We start from the raw sequence: 24,175 nt of genomic DNA, 5'->3' as shown, positions 1-24,175 counted from the left end.
TCCTTGAGAAATCATAAGAAATCCACTCTTTTGCTTTTTAAATTCTTTCATTTTGCTTGTGAAGATAAACTTTAATAGCATGGAGATTTCTCCTTAGGTGTTCCATAAAATAAGACAAAACAAAAAGCCAAAGCTACTAGTTTTATTTTCCATGATTTCATGCAGTTTTTAAGTGATTAAAATAAATAGTGAATTTTAGTGGATTTGTCAAAGAGATGATCTCATTAATTTTCAAATTAACATAAAATCAGTTCAAGTTATTAAATCCAGTTCATTTTCTGAGTTTTGTGTCTTGTTTTAAGTAGACAACAGGGAAAAAATATCTAACTCCTTTCTGTGGTCTATATCTTAAAGTTTCGGTGACTTTCCTGGCTTTCCTGTTGTCCTCTGGGGGCATTGCCTTGCTGACCCAACTATTTGGTTTCCTTTGCTCCCGACGCTGGCTTCCATTCAATGTGCTGAGCCTCATTTTTCATTCATGCATGTGTATGTAATCCAGTACTTCCACATGCTTCCAGCTGCACCTTCAATCTTATTATCAGCTTTCTTTTTGGCAAGAATTAAAGCGTTTCTCAACCTGTCCTTGGATTCTGACTCTTGAGATATTAATTATACATAGAACTTCCCCTCTAACCCAGTGATTGTTAATCTTTTTTGGACACTAACCTAACTCACTGATGGGTTTATTCAGTAATATGTATTGAGTCCTACTATGTGCAGGTACTGTGCTAGGAGCTGGGATTTAATAACAGCTGCAGTTCCTACCTGCATAAAGTTTTCCAATCTAGCAAGTTAAGAATTCAAAAGCTATGGACCCCCTTCTTAGAAAAATGCCCACTCATGTAGAATTTGGCATAAAATTGCTAGAAATGAATGGCCACCTGACACCCCGCCTCCGCAATGTCCTAGACTCCTCATATCTCCTCTATGCAATTTCTCACGTGCACTCCTTCATTAACGCAGCCAGACGAAGGGAAGGGAAGCTGCTTCTTTTTGACTTTACAGCTTCTGAGCCACTGCTTTCATCGCTTATTTCCAACTCCTTTATGCTTCCTTCCTTGAGACCCAGGCAACAAGCAGACCTTCTTTCCTTGTCTCTAGTCACCTTTTTTCAGAGCACAGCGTCCCCACGGTAGTGTTGTTTTAGTTTCCTTCTGTTTCCTCCTTTCTCTGCTGTCTTCCTCTGCTCACAGCAAGCACCTACTCATCACGCCATTGAACCTGATTTTAAAGCAAATGGCTTTACCAGCCTCCTAGGGAGGTCTTCTCAGTTATTCCCTTTTATGCCTCTTATCATTTAGGAGATAAAAGGGTAGAGAGCAGCCTTTGTGGATGAACTACGTAACTAACTCATAAATTCCAAGTGGCACCCAAACAAAATGCGTACTGAACTCCGTTTACCTTGGTGTTTTTGTGGACAGCTCCCACAGCAGAGGATGCATCACGGGGAAAGAATCTCAAGTCTTTCTTCCGTGGGCCAGGATCTATTCTTACTTGTGTCGCACATGTGCATTTACCAATCAGCACCTAGCCCACTGTTGGCACTCGTGAAGCACTCACTATTAATAATCATTGTAATCATGGTAATTTCAGCTAGGAGATAAAATTAGGCAGTGAGTTAGAATCCAGACTAAGCTCTCTGTGTCATCTTTCTTTCACAACTGTACCAAAGGAGGGAAAAAAGACATCACTCCACAAGATTAGGACTGTGTTTCTACTTGTGATGGCATGTGTCTCCTTCACTGAAAGAAATACATTTTATTATTAATGAAGGACTGTGAAAAGATCTGTCTTCCATTTTTAAACCTCTTTCCCTTGTTTACAGTCTATCATAATTTCCTACTTTTTAATATATGGAGCACTTTCTAGAACTTATACAACCCAAATAGTTAATCTGGTTTTCTGATAATATCGCACTAATTCCTAAATTTCAGAGATGGAAAGGAAGTCTGGAGGTTGGTTACCCCTAGTAGAATTCTGTTTGTTATTTTTTTTCAAGTCTCCTATAGCATCAGATTGAGATGCTAAAATTTACCTGCCCACTGTGAATGGATATGATAATGTTTCCAATTTCATTTTCCATTTAAGGCAGATTTTGTCCTCATTAATATTGCCCTTGAAGTTTTTCCTTGTAAACGCCCAGATTCATATACGGTAACACAGCAGATGACTATTGGAGATGACTTGTGCTATTGGAGAAAGGTGCTTGGTCTTTCTTCTTTCACTGGTATTTTCATCAGAATGAGGAACATTAACCTTCAGCTTCACAGATGCTCCTGCGAGGGATACACAGGCAGAGAGAGGCTGGCTTAGAGTCTGCTGCTCAAAGGCAAATGCAGGCACAGCTGTGACTTTATTTTTTAAATAATCATTTTGCAGCCCTAAGTGTGTTTTTGTCTGAAGGCATGTATTGAAAAGTAAACATGGGCCTATACTTCGTTGCATGTCTTTTTACTTTCTTTTAATTATACAACTAATCTTATCCAAAAACAGAGTCTGCTGAGATCTCGGATGGTCAATGAGAGTTTTCCATTTCTATGTCATCTGAATTTCTTAATGTGGTTTGCATTAAAATTTGTTTAGTGACACATTGGCGATGGGGAAAAAACGTTAGAGTCACTTCAAAATGTCAAAAATTTAAGTATGATTTCTTCCGCTAAGTTTTGGAAAGGCTGACATTTTAATAAAATACCGTTTGGTCTGGATGAAATAGGATAACATGTGCAAGAGCTTAAGCCCCCTGTTCCCTGAGCCCGTGGAGTTCAAAGACTTTGTTCTGTTTGTTTTTGAACTCATTTGACAACTGGAAGTATCCAGGAGAGAGGTTGTCCTTAAAACTAGCAATTTCTAGATTCTGAAAGATAACACTGAAAAATTTTCAGAGTTCAGTTTACAATGGAGTTTATGCTTCAATTTGATTCCTTTCAATAAGTTATTTTCTATTGTGGAAATATTTTAGGCTTCCGTATAAAATCCAGAATAGTAAAATTATAACCTTATACTTAATCTTTTTGTGAAAAAAGCAAAACATGTAAAAATTATTAAGTACATGGATGGGTATTACATTACCTGGAAGAGGTCACTGTAGTCAGAAGTTTAAGGTTAATGAAGTGTTAAATTCTTTCAAGATATTTTTACATTCTTTATGCTTTCTAAGCCTACCGCTTAAAAGAGCTTAGAAGCATACCTTTGATAACAAACAGGACATTCATAATAAACAAAAGACTATTTCCCTTTTTCTTATCCTGCTTCAAAAAAAAAAAAAAAGTGAGGAGAGAAGATAAGACTTTCTAATCAAGCGTAAGAATTAATATGAATTGTCACAAGAGCTTAAAATGCAGGCTTTTATTTGCCCTGAGAAGGTTTGAGATAAATTCTGAAATATCCCTGTCAACAAGTGTTTATGAAATGGATGACTGTTATTTCAGCTTCACTGTATATCATGGAAGCTTTGGGATTTGTTACTGGCTTTAATATCAGAACCAGAAAAAATTTAAAAGCTCTATTTGTTTAGATTCATTTCCAATTCCCTCCAGTCTTGAAAGGGCTACAGAAGCTTCGTGATTCAGATGAATTTGGGGAATTTGTTATGTTCCTTTTCCTTTATTGTCAAGCCAAACAGTAAATGTTTATACTTCCATGTGGCCCTTCTGTTAACTCTGTGTGGTTTCTTCCTGTGCACACTGCCTTGTGCAGGGCACTGATAGTGTCCTGCCCCGCTCTGGTGAGCTAGTAGTTACGCTGCTTATCCAAATCCTGTGTAGGGAGGGAGAAGGGGTAGAACAAAAATTCACCAGCGACTTGATGCCAGGGAAAGAGCAGGATCAATAAAGTCAGGATAGAAAAAGCCAGGCCCAGCCAGACAGGGACAAGTCTTAACGGGGCTCAGGTGGATGGGCTAGTAGTTAATGGTTCCTCTACCTGAATGTGAAATGTCACCTGCAGCCCCAGGCAAAATGAGCTCTCTCTTATTTGCCCTCTAGCACCCTGTGTTTTTCTTTTATAAAATGCATGTGACTTGACACTTATGTGATCAGTGAATCCCTTCCACACCAAATCTCCTATCTTGTTAATCCCTTTAATTCCAGCACCTAGCACATAGTACATGTTCAATAAACACTTGCCAGATGAATGAATGGGAAGGGGAGGTAGCGTATAAATGGAATTAGCATTTCTTCTACAGTTATTACGGGCTAGCTGTTTTTACGCTACATGTTTTTCACTTAATCTTCACAACTTTATGAAGTTTTGTTCCTCTATGAGAGAAAAAGCATCTCAAGTACAAAGAAGTTGTACTCATTGAACATCTTGCAACTGGTCACCTGTTTTTGAACTCCAGTCTCTTACTCTAAAACCCATATCTGACATACCATATTGTCTCTCCAAAGAGCCTGTCCCTCAGTTTATTTCATTACATGAATATTTAGCATGTTTTCATATGGTACCACATTTTGGACAAGGGTTTAGTGTGTGACATCACAGCACAAGGACCTCTGAGTTGATACGTGTGAAATGAATGTATTTACCCTGATTTAACTGAAGATACAATTTTTATAAACAACAAAAGTTGAAACCAAAAATATTTTGGTATTTAAGAATGTCCTTGACATTTTAACAGTAATGATCTAGTAGGAGAAACAGACAAGCAAGTAGACAGGCACGGTACTCTCAATAAGCGCTGTTAGAGAGTGGGAAACAACCTGGTGAGGTGCCTCACCCAGACGAGGTGACAATGTGTGTGTGTGTTACAAACATTTGAAGGAGGAGTAGTCTTTTGCTAGTGTATTGCTGTAGAGCCTATATAGCCTCCGAGCAGTATCCTTAGCTCCATGTGCCTGTAAACCCTGGGACCACACCAGCAGCCCACTCTGCAACCACAGGCAAGGTGACTGTGTCTGGTTCAGAGATCAGCGGGGCCAGAAACTGGGAACCAGGCCTGCAGATGCAGCAGGCAAGTGAATGAGCAACCTCGGAGGCTGCTCGGAGCGCAGCAGCGCAGGACCACGTGTGCGGACGCGCTGGTGAGGGAGCCCTGCCAGGTGAGTCCGTGGCTGTGCGAGCTCTTGTGCGTTTATGTAGGACTCATCCCTCCCTTGCTGTGCAGATCAGCCAGGGGGTCCAGAAGCTCATGTCAGTTAACGTAGGTCTGCAGTGTGAATGATATCCCGTTATATATGGCACAGTGCACGTTCTAAACACGCATAAATGACGGCCCTGACTGGCCTCTGCTTGACTCCAGATACAGGGACCTCTTTGCTGTTCCTCAACATGTACGAGATGACCATGCCTCAGGGCCTTTGCACTTGCTTTCCTTCTTCCTGGAATGCTCTTCCCACAGAAGAGCATCTCCTTCGTGTCTCTGCTCACATGTCACCTTATTGGAAAGACTGTCCCTGGCCACCCAATAAAAAGCAGGCCGTGGCCCATAACCTCCATCATCCTCCTTACCCTGCTGTGTTTTCTCCATGTCCATATCACTACCTGACTTTTTTTTTCTTTATTAACTGTCCCCTTCTTTAAGATTTATTAGGACAGAGACTTTATTTGGGCCACTGAAATTTCTCCAACATCTAAAAGACTGTCAAGCCCACGGAAGGCCCTCAAAAATTATTTCTTAGATGAATGAGTAAATAAATTTTCTCTTTGTATCTCTAGCACCTGACATATAATAGACAGCCCTGTTATATGTATATAATATGTGATATATATTCTTATACTTGAATAAACTAGTACAATTTTGGCCTGATTCTCTTTGTTAGACTAATAGAGTCCTATCAAGGTTGTCTATCCCGACATCCTACCCAGGGCAGTAATCGCTCCCTCTCCTGCATTTCTGACTCCCAGACTTTACTCGAACACCGTGAGGGGCAGCTCACCAATTCACAAGGTGGTCTGCTGTGGCCTCACACCACAGTCGCGTTTCCAGAGCTCCACTGAGCATAGTTGAACCTGCTCCGCTAAACGCCAGCCCCCTGCGTGCGGAGAGCTTGCATGTCTCACACAGAGCCCGGCACAGAGCGGGTGCACCAACCCACTATTGTTGGAGGAGTGAGTAAACCCATACGTTCTGGAGGAAGAAACTAAGGAAGAATTTTCTAATTTTAATTTTCTTGCTTTGTGGTTGGTGCTAATTTGGATGTGGCAGTCATAAAAAGTGCACGTTTTAAATTAGCTTGTGTGTTTGTGGAACTGGGGGATTTTATACATGTCGTGTCAAGCACTGCAGGACTCTTGAGTGCCCTGAGGGGACACAGGGGGAGCAGAGCCAGTGACTGGTGTAGCCGGGGGTGCTGGCTGTTGGTGAGCCCGGCTTGAGGCCTGTGGGTCTTCCCAGCAGCGTGCATTCCCGTGCCCGAGGCATCAGCCTGGAAAACGCACATTTCTCCATGGAGTCGGTTGTTTAAATCCTTCAGTGGCTTTCCATTATCTACCCCAGGATAAAATGCACACTTAGCCCAGTAGGCAGGGCCTCTGGCAGCCCGGCCTCTGCTCCTCCGACCCCCTCGTCATCGGTGCTGAGGGCCGGCACCCAAGCCTCGTGTCTCCTGTGGTCACCGTCCCCCACTCCTGCCCGCCTCTGCTCCCCCTCCTCTCTGTATGAAGTGCCCTCCTTCCCAGCCCCTCTGGCCCACACAGCCCCCAAACGCTGTTGTCGATCCCTGATGGGAACGCAAGTGACTCTCTTCTCCAATCATTTTTCATAAGGCGTCTGAGACTCTGCCCCGCCCTGTCGTCGCATGTTTCACCTTGAATTGCAGTTTATATGCCTCATCTCCCACTCCTCTCCCGAGCATTTTGAGGTGTAGCAATATTTTACTCATCTTCCTGCGGTGCCTAATAATAATGAAAAGAGAGATCGCTTCCATTTGTGTGTCTGTGCTCCAGGCACCATGCTAGAGGCCTTTCATACCTTCTCTCAGATCTTCAAAGGAACCTCGCAAGGTTAGTGTTTTTAATGCCGTTTTATAGATTAGGAAGCGGAGGCTCAGAGGAGTGAAGTGGCTCAGCTAGGGCACCGAGCTGCTAAATGTCAGTCCCACTTCAATCCCAGGGCTGCCCGGAAGGAAAATGCACGTCCACTCCTCTGCTGGTCAGTGGCTTCAAAGACGTTCCTCGTGAAGAAAGTGCCATACTTACAACATGGAATCGTATTTCTTATATTCTTCCCTTTTATATGTCTCTAAGTGTAACAATTATGAGAGATCTTTATTGAGAAAATGTTTATTTGCTGTATGAGGTTCTAACACACACACACACACACACACACATATATGATAGGTGACTAACTGATGCTGTAACTTTTAGAAAGCTGAGCGCCAGATTGGGTCATTCAACTCCGTCTACTTAGGATTCAGCTCAGGGAACAAATGATTTTTGTGACATAAATGCATAATCTGTGTGTTTTTTTTCCCTACAGTAGACAAGCAGAATTTTTAAAGTGTCTTAAAGCCCCAGATTTACTTAGCATTTCCATCTGACTTCAGTAGCTTATCATGAACTGATTGGTGATATTTCATTTTATCCCAAATGTGAACAGAATGCTTCATTTCATGGAAATATAGTAGTAAAATCCCTATCTATTCCCTGGTGATATCAAAGTAGGGTGAATAGCTATTAAAAGGAGGTGGAAGTCTTAGTACTGCTTTGTTTTAAGCATAAGAATATTTCTCATACATTAACAGAATCATTTATGATTTCCATATGTTTTTGGTTTTTTTATTTAATGATGGTATGTTTGCTAAAATAAATTTCCAGTTATTCTCAGAGAAAATCTTTTGTACAGATCTGTGCTACTTGAGAAATGTGTTTTGAGGCAACACTTTTATTTATAATTTTATGAGAGAGGAGAGTATGGCAGAGGTTGGGTTTACCCGATGCCAAAGGACAAGGTAAAAAAGACTAAATTTCAATGCAGTTTTTTAAACATAAAATCACTTAGTTAAAATAGCAGCCTTTGGGGGAGAGTTTTCCCATCCCCCAGACATCCTAGTCTGGTGTGCGTGCCACCAATAAACAAAACCAAGAAAACAAGCGACAGTTGCATATTTGTAAGATATAAATTATGCATCACTGACTTGCCAGCTCTTGCCTTTTTACTTAAAAAAAAAAAAAAAAAAAAAAAGTCGTGCTCCCTGTGTAATTTTGGCTCATTTCCAGAGTGTGTATTCCTTACTGCTTAGCTGCGACACCAGACCCCCTTGCTGTTTGAATTTGCGCAACAGTGCATACCCAGAGCTCCTCCATAAATAGCCTGTTCTCCCCACGCTCGAGGCAAAAACAACCACAGGAAATCTGGGAATGTGCAGCTAGCCCCGCTTAATTGATCTAAGCCTGCAGGGCCAGCAGGAGAGCACGCGTGTACACAGCCTCCGCTCCTGGCCCTGCAGCACTGTTTACCTAAGGGGCAAAGAAGTCTGCGTGCAGGAGACACCATGTTGCTGCTACAGCCTTGGCAACAGCACTAGCTGAGTTTTTGGGTTTTTGTTTACAGTCTGGAGAGCCATACTCCTTTAAGGAAACACAAACTCCTTTTCCCTCCTTCCCGGCCCCAGTGGGTAATCATCCAGACTGTCAGCTGCCAGCAGTCATCAGGAGGAGCAGCCCTCGGAAAACATCTTGTCTTTCTTCCAGAAGCAAAGTTAAAGGAGCGCAGATGGATGGTCGCTTTTTGCATGCAAGCGGCCAGCTAGCATCCAGGGGGCATCAAGCTCTGATTTCGGTTTCCGTGCCGGGGACATCAGCAGCTGTGGCTTGGGAGGAGGTTTCACCCAGCAGGAGTGGAATCGCTGCGGACGTTTGGGGGTTTTGATGAGCAGTGGAGATTTGGGGACGTTGTGCTGTCATTGCAGGACCCCACCATGAAGATCCAGGAGCATCCCAGCGTACCTGACAGCAAGCTGCAGAGGACTCCCAGTGCTGATGACCAGCAAGAGAGCTTTGTCTCCGGAGCGCCTGAGCTGGACCTGACTGCGTTGTGTGATGAGAAGAGCTGGGAAGGTAAGGTCGTCTGATGTTTGGATGATTTAATGTTGGAGAAGCATATGTACATTAGCAGAAAGGAGAAGCATGTTGGATGTGTGGGTGAGAGCGAGAGCTATGTGTGCAGAAGTAAACCACATTTCCAAATGACTGAAAATCCTTCCCCTGACATAGGAATGTGTCACGTTCACTGTTGCCAAGACTAACTGCAATCTATGAAAGAAAATGTGCTTATCCTTTATTATAGTGTCACCTTGCAGTCCTTTTTTTTTTTTTTTTTTCATTTTGACTCTCCAGGGGTGCTGATGTGTGAGTGCCTTTTTCCCTCTAGGAGTACCAAGCTGAGTAATAGGGAACTGGTGTGCCTTTAGGATTTGCTGTCAGTGTAACTGCTTCCCCCTGCTACATGCCCACCATCCACCTCCTTCGTTAAGTCTCCTCCCCATTTTTCAAGATTATTTTGATTTGCTTTGATTCTGTGTTTGTTTTTATGGAAAGAATTTTTAAATCCAGGTTAGCAAACATAAGGAATTTGCTTGTCAAGAAAGCACTGAATAAAAGCGCTTCTTCTTGAAAGCCTGTAATACATTGCTTTAGATTGGTTTTCCTACAGATTTTTGACAAAAACGTTAGAAATTTACTTCTGCAGAAGAAGAGGGTATCCTCATCTTGTCAAAACTGTATTTCAGGGAGGATCCTGCAGCAGTTCTGTCAAGCTGCTGTTCTTCCATTTTCCATGTGTCTGCATCCAAACATATCAGTGTGTGTCCAAAATAAGTGCCCATCTGCCTCTAGGCCGTATGTGTGTTTGAAGGCTACAGAGAGGGAGAAATTGTGCTCCTGAGTTCAGAACAGCAGCCTGATTTAACACAATGACTTAGCAGAGAATTACAACTATTAAAAAAATCAGTCTTTTTCAAAAGCACCTGAGTTTCTTGTCTTCTGCCCACCCCTTTTTAACCAAAAAGTATTCATTATGTTAATGATCTTAGATGAAAGACCAAAAGATGATCTAAAAAGATCACAAGGTGAAAAATAGTAGCACCCATGATGCTTCTTGCATCCAGGGCTTTAGGGAAACAAAATCAAACTGTTTTTTATTCTAATTTTCCCTCTTTGCAATCTCAGAAACATGTTCCAGTTCTTTTTGTTATTGTTGTTTTGTTTTGTTTTCCCCATGTAATTAAGCAGTAGATCTGAGATTTTGTCAGATCTTCCCAGCTCATAATATGTCCACTGGGGGAAGAATTCAGGGTTTTTTGTTTTGTTTTTAGGTGATACATTCCTGGCTAGCGTTTGCTGTTGTTCTTTTGTGTACTTTGAAATAATCAGGTGTGCTTTTAATTCATACATTAAAAACAACCTTACCACCCCACCAGCAAGTCCCATGGTAGCCACTGTCACCCAGATAAAACAAAAACAGTAGCCAAAATAAATGCTATATTTGGGTTTCAAGAATATGGTCTCCTCATATCATTAACATACAGCTCTAGATAAAAGCTAGGATTTTTGGTCAGAATTCAAATTGGCCATATTATCTTGATGATTTATTGAGGAAAGGGGAAGGTAGATTCTTCCTCCTCCTACTGAAGTGGACTCAGGTGTTGGATTATTTTTACTTTGGTTAATCATAAATTTATAGTCTCTTCCAGCACACTTAAAAGAGGCTAAATATAAAGCTGAAAAATCTCTCCAGAGTGGTTGAAAGCTAACTTACTGTTTCCTTAAAACTATTTCATCACTTAATGTAAAGAACTTTCTGCCAGATAAAAAATAATATGAAGGGACCAACATTTTATTATATTTTGTATTGGAAAACTAGATGAAATTTTTAAAGCTTATGGCGAGAAAGAAATACATTTTACTGTGCTTGGGAATGTGAATTGTGTTATCCATGTAATTTATGAAATGAGTTGTTTTAACTTTTTTTTTTTTTTTTTTTTTTGCCGATTACTGCGTTTGTCATTGAACTTGCATATCTCAGAAATCTACGTGGATTCATTTCAAGGCTGTTTAGATCATTTGGTTACTGCTTTCAGTATATTTATATATATATTCATTTATTTTAAATGTCCACTTTACATTATAGCAGTAATATAGCTGTAAGTATAGTCAAAATGAAGGAATTTTTGCCTAAAGCGTGGCTAAGATGAGAGCAGTCAGTTCAGTCACTAAAATATCACCTTTTTCTATAGCTTCAGTAAGAAACAAAATGGTGGCTTTCCAGTAAGTAATTAACTGTGAATGTGACACCAGTGCAACAAAATATATAAACAAAAGTAGTCGTTACCGAAACCATACAAGCCAGTATCCATCGATAGGTCTCCGTCACTAGTCTCCAGACCACCACGTAGTGTCACGCCCTCTTTTTGGTTTGCGTATTCTCCATCCGCAAGCCATCGTTCATTCTCATTCACAGAACATCAGGTGAGACAGTACTTAATGACCAGCCTGCTGGTACCTCTCTCTGCCGTGTATGCTTCCACATGGGAATGATGTTCTCTGGCTTCTGGGGCGTATGTTATCAGGGAAATAAAAAGAAAAATGAAACTGACAATAGGTTCCATAGGCTGCATAGAGTGGAACCCTCTCAAGGTGAATGTAGGATGACGGTCTAGTTGTCCCTGTTGACAGATAAATAATACATGCTTGATCTTTTTTTTTTCTCTGCATGTAGCTATGTATTAGGGCACATTATTTGATCTGTCCACATGACGGCAACATCATAATCACTGTTACTAGGGTTTCCACTCTCCACAACTAAATGAATACACAAATCAAATGAACTAGTCTTCGTTATTTAAAGTCCTTGAAAGTTACATAATTAGAATGTTCCTAATCAGCCGATTCATGTTGATTTGGGGGTGCCCCTTGTGGAAATCCTGAGATGTAAACACTTGGTTACTCTATTAGATTTGTCCTGGTGAAATCAAGTTTTAAAGAACATTTTTTAAAGGACATAGAATACTTCAGCTATCTTATTCATCACTTACTGCTTATCAAAAATAACTGTAGAAAGGAAATTCTCTTAAAAAAAAAAAAATGATAGAGAAGCAAGGGATCTTAAAGATCTTACAATTGAGCCCTCCCATTGTAGAGCTAAGAAAGCTGAGGCCAAAAGAGGCAAAATGATGATTCAAGATCACTAAGTCTCCTGACTTCCACCTGGATGCCTCTTTCTAAGCAGTGCCAGTTCAGCATCGCGGCAGGCAGCGGGCCGTGAGGTGAAGAGGCAGACACACCCAGAGTTCACGTCCCGGCTCTACCACTTAGCCAGCTTTGTGGACAAGGTAGTCAGCACGTCTCAGTTTTGGCCTCAGCCTCCCCATCTGGTAATAGGTGACACAGTACGTAATAACGTGTAGTCACTATAGTAGTATCTACTTAGTATGTTTTTGCAGGATTAAATGAGCTAACATATGCAGAGTACGCAGCACAGGCACTTGATGGGCACTGAGTGAGTGTTCGTTGATGTTGTTTTTTGTTTGTTTTAACTTTTTATTTTCTATTGGAGTGTAGCCGATTAACAATGTTGTGATAGTTTCAGGTGCATAGCAAAGGGACTCAGCCATACATATACACGTATCCATTCTCCCCCAAACTTGCCTCCCATCCAGGCTGCCACATAACATGAAGCAGAGTTCCCCGTGCTGTACAGTAGGTCCTTGTTGGTTATCCATTTTAAATATAGCAGTGTGTACATGTCAATCCCAAACTCCCTAACTATCCCTTCCCCCCAGTAACCATAAGTTTGTTCTCTAAGTCTGTGAGTCTGTTTCTGTTTCGTAAATAAGTTCATTTGTATCATTTCTTTTTAGATTCCGCATATAAGGGATGTCATACAATGTTTCTCTTTCTCTGTCTGACCTACTTCACTCAGTAGGACAAACATGCACCCCAATGTTCATTGCAGCACGGTTTACAATAGCCAAGACATGGAAGCCACCTAAATGTCCATCGGCAGAGAAATGGAAAAAGAAGATGTGGTACATATATACACTGGAATATTACTCAGCCATTAAAAAGAATAAAATAATGCCATTTGCAGAACATGGATGGACCTAGTTGATGTTATTTTGGATTGATGGCTACTAAGTTTCCCTCTAACTCTGATAGTTCGGGAGACTATGGGAACAATGTAATAGGACAGCCATTGTTCTGAGATTAAATTTTGGAATTCTAAGGAAAATTTTATGAAAGGATTCCCCCAGGGAAGACCCCCCCACCAGTGGGGCTTCCATGGTTCTGTATCTGGGATGTGCAGGGACCTCCAATACTGCTGAGTGGCCTTCTGGGCAGACAGTGCGACATCATGACAAGTAGGAATGACTCTAAACAGCATATACATAGGTGGTAATGAGACATGGAAGACATCAGCTCCCTTAATTCTGTGCAGATTTCTTAGAGAGAAATCATCAGCAGTCAGTTTTCTTTGTGTAGTAAATGGGTCCAGCCCTCTAAGCAGAGAGGAGCTGTATGTCCCAGTGATCACATTAACATCAGTCAGAGTCGCATTCCCTCTTCCTGCAGTGAATCTCCTTTATTTCCATGTGCGCTGTAGTGTGTCTGAACTGGAACTCCCCCAGGATCTCTTCTTTTTTATTACTTAGGTAGCAAGCATACAGCTTTTATCTCTGTTATTTCTGACCTGCTGTGATGTCAGCTAACCTGGGCGGATTAATTTTTAATAGACGTGCCGTACTTAAGTCCAGAGTTCTTTGTGACCAGACACATGGCTAAAATCAAAACCACCGTACCCAGGGAATTCTGGTCCAGATATGAAAACGCTTTTGTTTTATGTGGTCCTTTAAGATGAAAATCCAGTTTGAAGCCTCAACTCTTTTCTGTTTCCCTTTGAATAATTGTCTTGCAATATCCTTGTCTGTTTCATTGCTCTAGAATTACTGATTAAAATATAAAATATTTCCCAAGCCCTCAGTTGGGAATGGTCAGTGAACACAGTCTCAAACGGGCTCTCTAAGCAGGTAGGCAATGCATAGGACATACTATCACGGACTACAGGGTTGTCCTCGGTTTGTTCTTGTTATTCTACCTGAGTGCCAACTATCAAAACATGAGCTAGCCTTGTATTCTTAGATCACTTCAAACTAAAACAGAGGAATAGTGGGTCTTACTGATTCTTTAGTTATACTGAACTATGTATTACATGTAATTATATAACTCTTTTGAATAGGAGCCTTAAGTTATAAGACTGTATAGAATTAAAGAAAGAGAGAAAAAGGAGAGAGAAATCATATAAGCATTTCATGTTGCATAGGTGAGAAACTTCTGTTCTGTCTGCCGCTAATGATGAAACATGTCTTTTTATTTTGTTAAGGTTGAAATTCTTTTTTTTCTTTAACATCTTTATTGGAGTATAATTGCTTTACAATGGTGTGTTAGTTTCTGCTTTATAACAAAGTGAATCACCTATATATATACATATATCCCGTCTCCCTCCCACCCTCCCTATCCCATCCCTCTAGGTGGTCACAAAGCACCGAGCTGATCTCCCTGTGCTATGCGGCTGCTTCCCACTAGCTATCTGTTTTACATTTGGTAGTATATATAAGTCCATGCCACTCTCTCACTTCGTCCCAGTTTATAAGGTTGAAATTCTTAATGGTCTTATATTTCTCATTTTTAAATAAGTGAATTTCCTAGAGATTATCATACCAAGTGAACTAAGTCAGAGAAAGACAAATGTCATATGATACCACTAATATGTGGAATCTAGAAAAATGATACAAATGAACTTACTTACAAAACAGAAATAGACTCACAGACATAGAAAACAACCTTATGGTTACCAAAGGGGAAAGGGGATGGGGAGGGATAAATTAGGAGTTTGGGATTAACAGATACAAACTACTTATATAAAATAGGTAAATAATTGTAAATCAATTATACTTCTATAAAGATGTTAAATAATAATAATAATAATAAATAAATGAATAAATAAATAAATAAAATAGATAAACAGCTAGGACCTTCTGTATAGCACAGGAAACTATATTCATTATCTTATAATAACCTATAATGGAAAAGAATCTGAAAAAGAATGTACGTGTGTATATGTGTGTGTGTGTGTGTATATATATATATGTATACATATATATATCTGAATCACCTTGCTGTACACCTGAAATTAACACAACATCGTAAACCAACTATACTTCAATTAAAAAAATAAACAGAATCATACAGTAAAAAGTAAAAGTTTAAAGAGTGAATTCAAGAGACAGTGTCACCCATAAGCTAGAATTTCTTTAGCCATGTACTTTATATACACCACTGGTGACACTAGGCAAATGGCACATTTTGTCTTCTTGTCAGTGAAGCGATGGGTCAAGAATGGAGCCCCAGAAGACAGCTGTGTTAACAAAAAGGCAATCTGAGGGATGGCCCCATGTTAGTCACAAAGCATCAAACAAGCACATGATTAGTATTTTGTAGTTAACTCAGGATCACTGTGTATTTTTTTACTGGAGACATGTTTGGTTAATGGTCACAAACACATACTGTTTTTGCAAAAATTTTGGTGCCCGGAGACCACATAGTTCAAGCTCAAAGCAAAGATTAGTTGTAATATTTTTTAAGAGTTGTGTCTGCTAGATTCAGACAGATTCAAGGGCTTCAGGACCTAAAGTGACACCTTTTCAAACTGAGTTTTGACGAGGAGAAATGTCAAAGTAGCTAGCGTGCCCTTGCCAATATCAACATCAGACTTTGTTTCTCGGATGCCCTCTGTCCTCACCAGCCACCGAGCCCTTCCCCCAGGGGTTTTGCTCCTTTGCCGCTTGGCAGTGAGGTGATTACCTGCTGCTTTACCGTTCAAGCCATCTTAACCCTTTCCCTGTCCTGGTTCCATTGACTTCAGTCCTTATAGAACATTACTCCTGTCTTATGAAATATCATGAAATAGACGATGTCATCTAGTCAGTTTAATAGTTCCATTTTCTGCAGCTTTATACTACATTTTTGTTATTTTTCTAGGAATTGCTCTCCACTCACCTTCTCCTTCCCTCATACCCCCTCACCTCTCAATCCATTTTCACTCTTTCCTGTTGGCAGTTCCGGAGCTGCTCGTATCTGAGCTCTGCCACTTAGGGGGAGCCAGCCAACAGCGTCAGTGCAAACAATGAAACAACTCCTGTTAGTCTCCGGCTGTAGCCATGCCCATCTACCAGCGTATTCTCTGCCACTCTTTAAGACTCGATAGGCAAGACTCTGTGTTTAACATGCTTTCATTTTTCAAAGTATTCATAGTACCATCTGTGTTACCAGATAACTCGGTTGTCTTTAAATTTTGAGAACCTGTGGGCCTCCTTCCACATGAGGTTCATTTTTTTAAATTAATGTACCTAACTCTCCTACTGTACTGTGGGGTTTTAAAATCTTTTTAAGACAGTCATCCTTGTCCTTGAAGCACCTGGCACATTCTGAATTGAAGCACTGTCCTGGAGGGTAGGAGACTGAGTTTCTAGACCCAACTCTTGTCATTGATTAGGTGTTTGCTCTGGAATTCTTTGGGTTTCAGTGTCCTTATCTGTAATCTGTTGGACTGAATCCGTAGTTCTCAAACCTGACTGCATTTTGGAAGACTTGGGAAGCTTTTTAGAGAGCGTGTGTTTGCGTGTGTTTGTGTGTGTGTGTCTCACACATATGTGGACCCTCACCTAAAAATTCTGCCTAATTGGGTGATGTGGGGACCTGTACGTTAGGAGTTATTTATGTTTCTCTCTGTGACCCTAATGTGCAGCCAGGTTTGAAAAGTCACCAGGTTAGATGACGTATGAAGTTTCAACCAGCTTTAATGTTCCGTGATTACAGTATGATCTTTTGAAGTAAAATACTGAGTAAGCACTTGTTTAAGATAATTTTGTAGATTTTAGAAATACTTTGATAGCTGAAGGAGCAGTTGTTCCATGATTCAAACTGTGGGAATCCCAGAATTTAAGATCATGGCCAAATTCCAGCCTTGTGTAAATCACAATATCCACAAGTGTATTTAAAGCTTAATCTTTTTTTGTTTTTTTAATGAAGAGAGTATTACAAATGAAATACCCTACATCATCTGAGATCTATCCTTAAAATATGTCAGATAGGATTTTTTTTTAAATTTATTTATTTATTTTTATTTATGGCTGTGTTGGGTCTTCGTTTACTGTGCGAGGGCTTTCTCTAGTTGCGGCAAGTGGGGGCCATTCTTCATCACGGTGCGCGGGCCTCTCACTATCGCGGCCTCTCTTGTTGCGGAGCACAGGCTCCAGACGCGCAGGCTCAGTAGTTGTGGCTCACGGGCCCAGTCGCTCCGCGGCTTGTGGGATCTTCCCAGAGCAGGGCTCGAACCGGTGTCCCCTGCATTGGCAGGCAGATTCTCAACCACTGCACCACCAGGGAAGCCCCAGATAGGATTTTTTTAATGAGGAAAGAAATACATTGAGGTGGGTCTTGCAGTGAAAGGAAATAAATATCATCCTATTCCCTCCCAAAATGACAAATCAGGATTTTGTGCTAAGTCTGTTTTTTTTTTCAAGGTCGTCTGAAATAATTCATACTGATTTGTCCTTTGTAAGGCATTCTTTTTCTCTTTATTGACTAATTTTATGCATGTATCTTACTTTAACTGTAGTCTTAAGTAGCCTCTAAAGTTTCAAGTACAGAGCATGTATTTTAAACATGCTAAATCCTAACATGCTAAGCAGAAGCACACAAAACAGCTTATTGAATGACCTCAACGGAGGGCGTAAACGCCTAAACCGATGGGGTCTCACAAGGTTAATGTGATTCCTTAGTGGTTTCAGTGAGGGATGTCCAGCCATGAGGCCAAACCCCTCCCTCCCAGGCACATGTGAGTTTCTCTTCCATAACACCCTCAGATGGAGAAGTTATCATCAGTGATCTGTGGGGAAAGTTGGAAGCACACACTGTTCCTCAGGGCAGCCCTAGCACATTCTCCTTTGAAGGCAAGTGAGGATGGAGACAGAGGGTAGATGATGGCTGTCAGTTAGATTTGCCAGTTCCGGTCAGGGCATAGTGTCCCGAGTTACAACCTTCCATCTAAAATGTGAAACTGGGAATTCCCCGGTGGTCCAGTGGTTAGAACTCTGTGCTTCCACTGCAGGGGGCACGGGTTCTATCTCTGGTTGGGGAACTAAGAACCTGTAAGCCGTGCAGCACAGCCAAACAAAAGATAAACAAACAAATAAAATGTGAAACCCTCCAGTGCCTCCCAAGTTCAGTTCCTCCTGATGCGTTCAGAAAACAAGTGTGCTCTAGAGACCAATTTGGCCCTCTTACCCTTGCTCTTTTCCAGAGCCCGCCCCTGCTTTCTCCTCGTGGCAGCAGGAGGGCGTTCGCGCTGACGAAGCACGCCTCTCCCCGCAGGCAGGGCGCCTGATTCGGCAGCTCCTGGATGAGGACAGCGACCCCATGCTCTCGCCCCGCTTCTACGCTTACGGGCAGAGCAGGCAGTACCTGGACGACACGGAAGTGCCTCCTTCTCCCCCCAATTCCCATCCTTTCATGAGGTATGTTTCTTTACGTTGCACATGCGCAAAGATACCATCCCTGTAACATTCGAATGTCATAGGAATGTTGCGGATGGCTAGCAATTTTTTTTAATTAAGTCGTAAGTATACGGAGGAACGTATTTGAAATTCTCCCTCCTAGTGCACACGCTCTGTTGTAATTTTTCACTTGACCTGTGGCCCAACTACGACATCACCTGCTGACTCTCCATTAGCACCTCCTTTCCAGAGCTCTCTCGTGTTTCACTGTGAGGTCCGCTGTGCACATTTCAGTCCCGGCTTTGCCAAGTGGAAAGGTGAGCTAGAGAAGATTGGACCTATAGAAAAGGCAGGACACGCAGAGCTCAAGGGCACAAAATGAATTAGCAGTCAGCTTGCTTTTATTCGAGAGGATAAACACGGTTTGGACAGTCCCACCCCTGCCTTCCCCGTGCCGCATCCCTCATCGCCAGCGCCCCTCCCAGCAGGCGGTGACTGTCCCTAGGGAAGCTGACCCCGCGCTGTGCCCCTCACAGGCGACGCAGCTCCTCTCTGGGCTCCTACGACGACGAGCAAGAGGACCTGACGCCTGCCCAGCTCACACGGAGGATTCAGAGCCTTAAAAAGAAGATCCGAAAGTTTGAAGACAGGTTTGAAGAGGAGCGGAAGTACAAGGTGGGTGCCTGCTCACTCCCCCGCCCCCCTTGCCGTGATGCGTCGGCAACTCAGAGAAGTGATAAAGGTGAAGGGAAATTTCTAGGGAATCTCGAAACAAAAAGGCAATAAACACTGGGGGATCAACGCTGATAAACCCCAGACATCGTGTATCAGCATTTTCCGTGCACAGGTGTAGCCTTACAGAGGAACTGAATGCTCTCCTCAACGTCTTGCAAATTGATCAGTGAACAGGGATGGGAAAAATCATTAAATGAAGTATTTTGTTTGCCTAAAACGTAATTCGAGATTGTCTTCTGAAATTTTATTAGTACTGACCTCATTCTGCTCTCAGCTCTATCCTCAGTATTTCTCACAAGAGTGGAAAAAAAGGCATTTTTCGTGGTGGTTGTAGTGTAATATATCATATACCCCTCTGCTTTCTATCCTGTTAACCTGACAGGTTGAACCCTACAAATAAAGGAAAAGAGGCCATGGGCCTCATAGAAGTCCATGATCATAAAAATCCAGAATTTTGCCTCTGAGGAATTCTTTGAAAGCATCACAAATAACCAGATAGTATTAAAAAATAAATAAACAACCAGATATAAAGAAGGATAATGGAATCCCACCTGTGAAGTTGCCCTGATTAATCACGGTTCATTTATTATTCCAGTGGAACTCAACTTTTCCTTCCTGTTTAAAACAAACTGATTATCAAACTCTTCTTTTTCCTGCCCCAATTACAAAACATTTACTCAAGGTTTCCTTTTCTCAGCCTTCCCACAGCGACAAAGCAGCCAATCCAGAGGTTCTGAAATGGACTAATGACCTTGCCAAATTCCGGAAACAACTTAAAGGTAGGTAACGTTCTAGACCTATGGTGCGGTCTCCAGGGAACAAGCCAGGTGCAGAAGCTGCGATCTCACCACGTGCTGAGTGCCACTCACTGCTACAGTATTCCAGGAAAGACAAGTTTCTTGAAGCTGCTTCCCAGGGCTCTAAGTGTTCAGGGCACACTTTCTCCATGTCTTCCCATGGCCTCAATCACGGGGAAACCCAGATCAGCTAAGATGCAAATTCGGCAGCATTTTTTTGACTTCGCTAAATCACTAATATAAGGATGATGGTTTCAACTCGAAGTACCTGTTTAATCCAAGGCTTTATTTGCTATGGAGTTAAGACATAGAACACAGATGGATGTGAGATGGATTTGGTCCCTGTCCCTCAAAGCACTTGCTGTCTTTTAGGACACAGGGTCATATACACAATAGAATAGAATACAAAGTGAAAATAATTCCAAAATGAGGTATACACGTCATACGGAAAAAGTTGGCCAGCACTTGGGCGCTAGATCTGCAAATACCTGTAAACGCGAAGGGAATCAGTGTAGGAAGCCATCCATCCGCCTCATTCTGAGAACAGCAAACAGGTTGGTGTGGCTAATGCATGGCTGTCAAGGAACTAAAACTTCCTCAGGAATGAGGGTTAGGAAATCATACCAGGTAATCCGGGAAGACATTATCATTTTTCTTGGGTTTAACACAATAACCCAGGGATTTCGACTAATATGATAATTAGATACTTTCTGGGGGAAAAAAAAGACAAGGCTAAGCAGTCGTTAACAGCATAGAAAAGCAATCTGGGTTCAGCAGACGTCAGTTCCCATACATCTCCACCCCCAAATCTTTTCTCCTAGAGTCAAAACTGAAGATATCGGAAGAGGACCTAACCCCCAGGATACGGCAGAGAAGCAATACTCTCCCCAAGAGTTTTGGCTCCCAACTTGAGAAAGAAGACGAGAAGAAGCAAGAGCTGGTAGATAAAGCCTTAAAGCCTAGCGTCGAAGCCACGCTGGAGTCCATCCAAAGGAAGCTCCAGGAGAAGCGGGTGGAAACCAGCCGTCCTGAGGACATTAAGGTGTGATTCTGTGAAGGCCCCCAGCCAACTGCTAATCCTAAAGCTTTCCAGTCAGCGTGGTAGGATGGCGGGGCATGTCCCAGGGTCCCAATGGGAAGGGTGATAGAGCGACACCTTTTCAAACCTCCCACACTCTGAGACGTCCAGAGAAGCAGATAAAACAAACTCAGAGTGTTTTAACTGTGGGTACTTCGGGTTTGGACTACAGACTGAAAGCAGGAAGCCTTGTTGTACAGATTGCAGAATGGACTTGTTTCAGTTAATAGACAGCGTGGTGGCTCTCTGAGGTAGGAGGATTAGAGACAAGCCTTTGGGAATGTGCGTCCTGTAACTGTAGTCATTGCCGGAGCCGGTAAGCTAAGCCCCATGTGCCTCGCAGCCTTGCTTACCTCAATGCAATGTGCCTTTGCCCACTGCACGGGAGGTAGGAGTACTCATAGGTGCCGATTCTGCTGTGCTGTGTTTCCAGCAAGACACCAGGAATAGCTGATTCCTAGCTTTGGATCGAGCTGTTGTGTAAACGTTCTTTCTAACCTTACTGTGGGAAATTTGTTGAACTAAATAAAGAAGTCGGGACGTTCACAAGTGTTTTCCCCTTTCTCATTTCTCTATCCTTGTGTTTATACAGGATATGACCAAAGACCAGATTGCTAATGAGAAAGTGGCCCTGCAGAAAGCTCTGTTATATTATGAAAGCATTCATGGACGGCCGGTACGTGAATGTGCAGAATTTGCTGATTGGCGTAAATTACCTGGCTTTAGAAGTGGGTCTTCTGTGTTCAGTATTTTGCAGATGAGGTTCCCTGATGTTTAGATTACTCTGTATTTTCACCAGAAGTAAGCTTTCGGGAGGCTAAACCAATGATATGAGTTCCACTATCTAGTAGGTGCTAAATTTAATTAAGCTCCAAAGAAAAATTAGTTTGCAGCTAAAATGTAGTCACTAGTGTCCTGCTTCGAGGGGAAAATGGAGGAGGGGGATATAAATCGGTGCGCAGCGCCCTAGAGTGGGGAGACGTGCCTGCCCCTCTGCCTGCCCCCATAAAGCTGCCATCGCCGGCTCTAGGCATTCTTATCCATAAAAGGAAGGTGCTAAACTAGAATGATCTGCCCTAAAATTCAGTTTCTCTGCAATGCCGTTTGCAACCCGTGTTTGTAGAGAAGTTCTAGCTGCCATCCAGAACCAAAAGTGTGAGGAATCCAAAATATGGCTTTGGAAGCATTTGAGGCAGTTTGTTACTCAGCAAGAGCGTTGATTGAATGCTTGTTGTCAGCCCTGGGGGAGAGGGTAGCATGACAGCCTTCTGGTCTGTTCCTTAGGGAACTCGTAATCAGATCGCCTAGTCAGTGACTCTTAATGCTTTTTTTTTTTTAATTTTATTTATTAATTTATTAATTTATTTATGGCTGTGTTGGATCTTCGTTTCTGTGCGAAGGCTTTCTCTAGTTGCGGCGAGCGGGGGCCACTCTTCATCGCGGTGCGCGGGCCTCTCACTATCACGGCCTCTCTTGTTGCGGAGCACAGGCTCCAGACGCGCAGGCTCAGTAATTGTGGCTCACGGGCCTAGTTGCTCCGCGGCATGTGGGATCCTCCCAGACCAGGGCTCGAACCCGTGTCCCCTGCATTGGCAGGCAGGCTCTCAACCACTGCGCCACCAGGGAAGCCTAGTCAGTGACTCTTAGTAACCTTCTGTTAAGAATGTTGTCAAGAACCCAACCAGACACGTTCTTAAGAGCAGGTGTAAGGAAGCGTGAAGTTGATGTTCACAGATGGATTCTTCTACCACCAAAATGCATAGATCTCTTTTCCAGTGTCAGCCATAGCTATGTCATGGAGAGAGTCTTTTCATCAAAAATATGCTCTTTTAGATAAAGAAACTTCGAGTATAATGCACTAGACTATCAGATCTGTGAGGGCAGGGATTCTGGGTTTTATTTACCTAATGGTGAACCTGGCCCTCAGCAACTAGCACAAGACCTGACACAGAGCATGTGCCCAATAAACTATCTGTTGAATGATCCTCCGTGGTATTTTGGTTCTGAATTTATTAGGTTTAAATTAAAAACAAAACAAAAAACCTGGCGCTGATGATGATTGATTTTGCTGGCCTGTCCCTGCAGTGGAAAAATACTGGTGCTCTGGGATAATGGTCATGTTTCAAGCCAGGTTTTGTTTTGGATTTTTTCAAGGCGTTGAACCAAATAGTGAACGCTCTGGAGCTCTACTACATTGTGAAATTTCGTCCTTCTCTTCTGGGGTATTCAGAACTTGTAGAGATGGAGCAAAACTTCTTCTAGCAGAGAGAAACCCCTTCTCCACTAAAGGGCTCTCCTCCCGGCCACCAGGCAGGTCTCCGTGAGGGAGGTGGGACTTACGTATCTTCCTTCTTTCCATTGTGTGGATTCAGGTTATGACGTTGACAGACTCCTTTAAAGACTTCCTTGCCTGAGGCCCGAGGTCTCTCAGCTGAATACTAGTCTTTACCTTACTGTCAGTGCAGGGGTTTGTGTGCAGTGGTACTTGTTGCTCTGAGTTGGGCACAGAGTCTCTCATTCTGCCCGGACGGTGGCAGCATGCAGGCCCTAGGATCAGCAGACCTAGATTCAAACCTCCGCCCTGCCGACTGGCTCCGTGACTCGGCTGCTTAGGGAACTCTCAGAGCCCCAGCGTTTTGTCTTCATAATAGATGTCTGTTATAGGTTGTCATGGAGACTAAACGACATTACACACACACACACACACGCACACGCACACGCACACACACACACACACACACACACACACACACACACACACACACACACACTTACCTGTAGGCTGTCTGGCATTGAGGAAGTAGGGCAGAGTGGCTTTGGGGAGAGATGGGTGGGATTCCTCAGTAAATGATAGGTTTCACTTCTGGTACAATTATATGTTCTGCCTTCTGCTGTCTACTTCTTATTAAATGATTGACTCAGGAGAAATGCACATTTTTTTAGCACTCTTATCATTAGGAATATGAACTATTAATTCGTGGTCCTTTCTTTCATCATTCTTTTAGATGAAGGAAGAACACTTCTGGGATGTGCATTCTAGCATCTCACAGGGCAGGGGATAAATGCTCTAGGAA

At 42.4% G+C, this 24,175-nt stretch overlaps 1 protein-coding gene across 13 annotated transcripts in view; it reads left to right on the top strand.

The window, feature by feature from the left end:
* FAM13A (family with sequence similarity 13 member A) overlaps positions 1 to 24,175 on the top strand; it is a 349,193-nt gene that overhangs the window by 304,509 nt on the left and 20,509 nt on the right. For all 13 annotated transcript variants that reach the window (XR_014263561.1, XR_014263562.1, XR_014263563.1 and 10 more), the window contains 6 exons: positions 8,850 to 8,997; positions 18,299 to 18,512; positions 19,028 to 19,166; positions 19,924 to 20,005; positions 20,845 to 21,065; positions 21,694 to 21,777. Coding sequence is in view for 8 of the 13 variants with exons in the window: in XM_082461668.1 (XP_082317794.1) it covers positions 8,850 to 8,997; positions 18,299 to 18,512; positions 19,028 to 19,166; positions 19,924 to 20,005; positions 20,845 to 21,065; positions 21,694 to 21,777 (888 nt within the window). In the remaining 5 variants the exon portion in view is untranslated. The remainder of the gene's footprint in view (positions 1 to 8,849; positions 8,998 to 18,298; positions 18,513 to 19,027; positions 19,167 to 19,923; positions 20,006 to 20,844; positions 21,066 to 21,693; positions 21,778 to 24,175) is intronic.

The sequence above is a fragment of the Balaenoptera physalus genome (assembly GCF_965194825.1).
Source record: "Balaenoptera physalus genome assembly, chromosome: 5".
NCBI classification, from domain to species: Eukaryota; Metazoa; Chordata; class Mammalia; order Artiodactyla; family Balaenopteridae; genus Balaenoptera; species Balaenoptera physalus.
The sequence above is the reverse complement of the archived record's forward strand: the minus strand, read 5'-3'. Positions and strand labels throughout refer to the sequence as shown.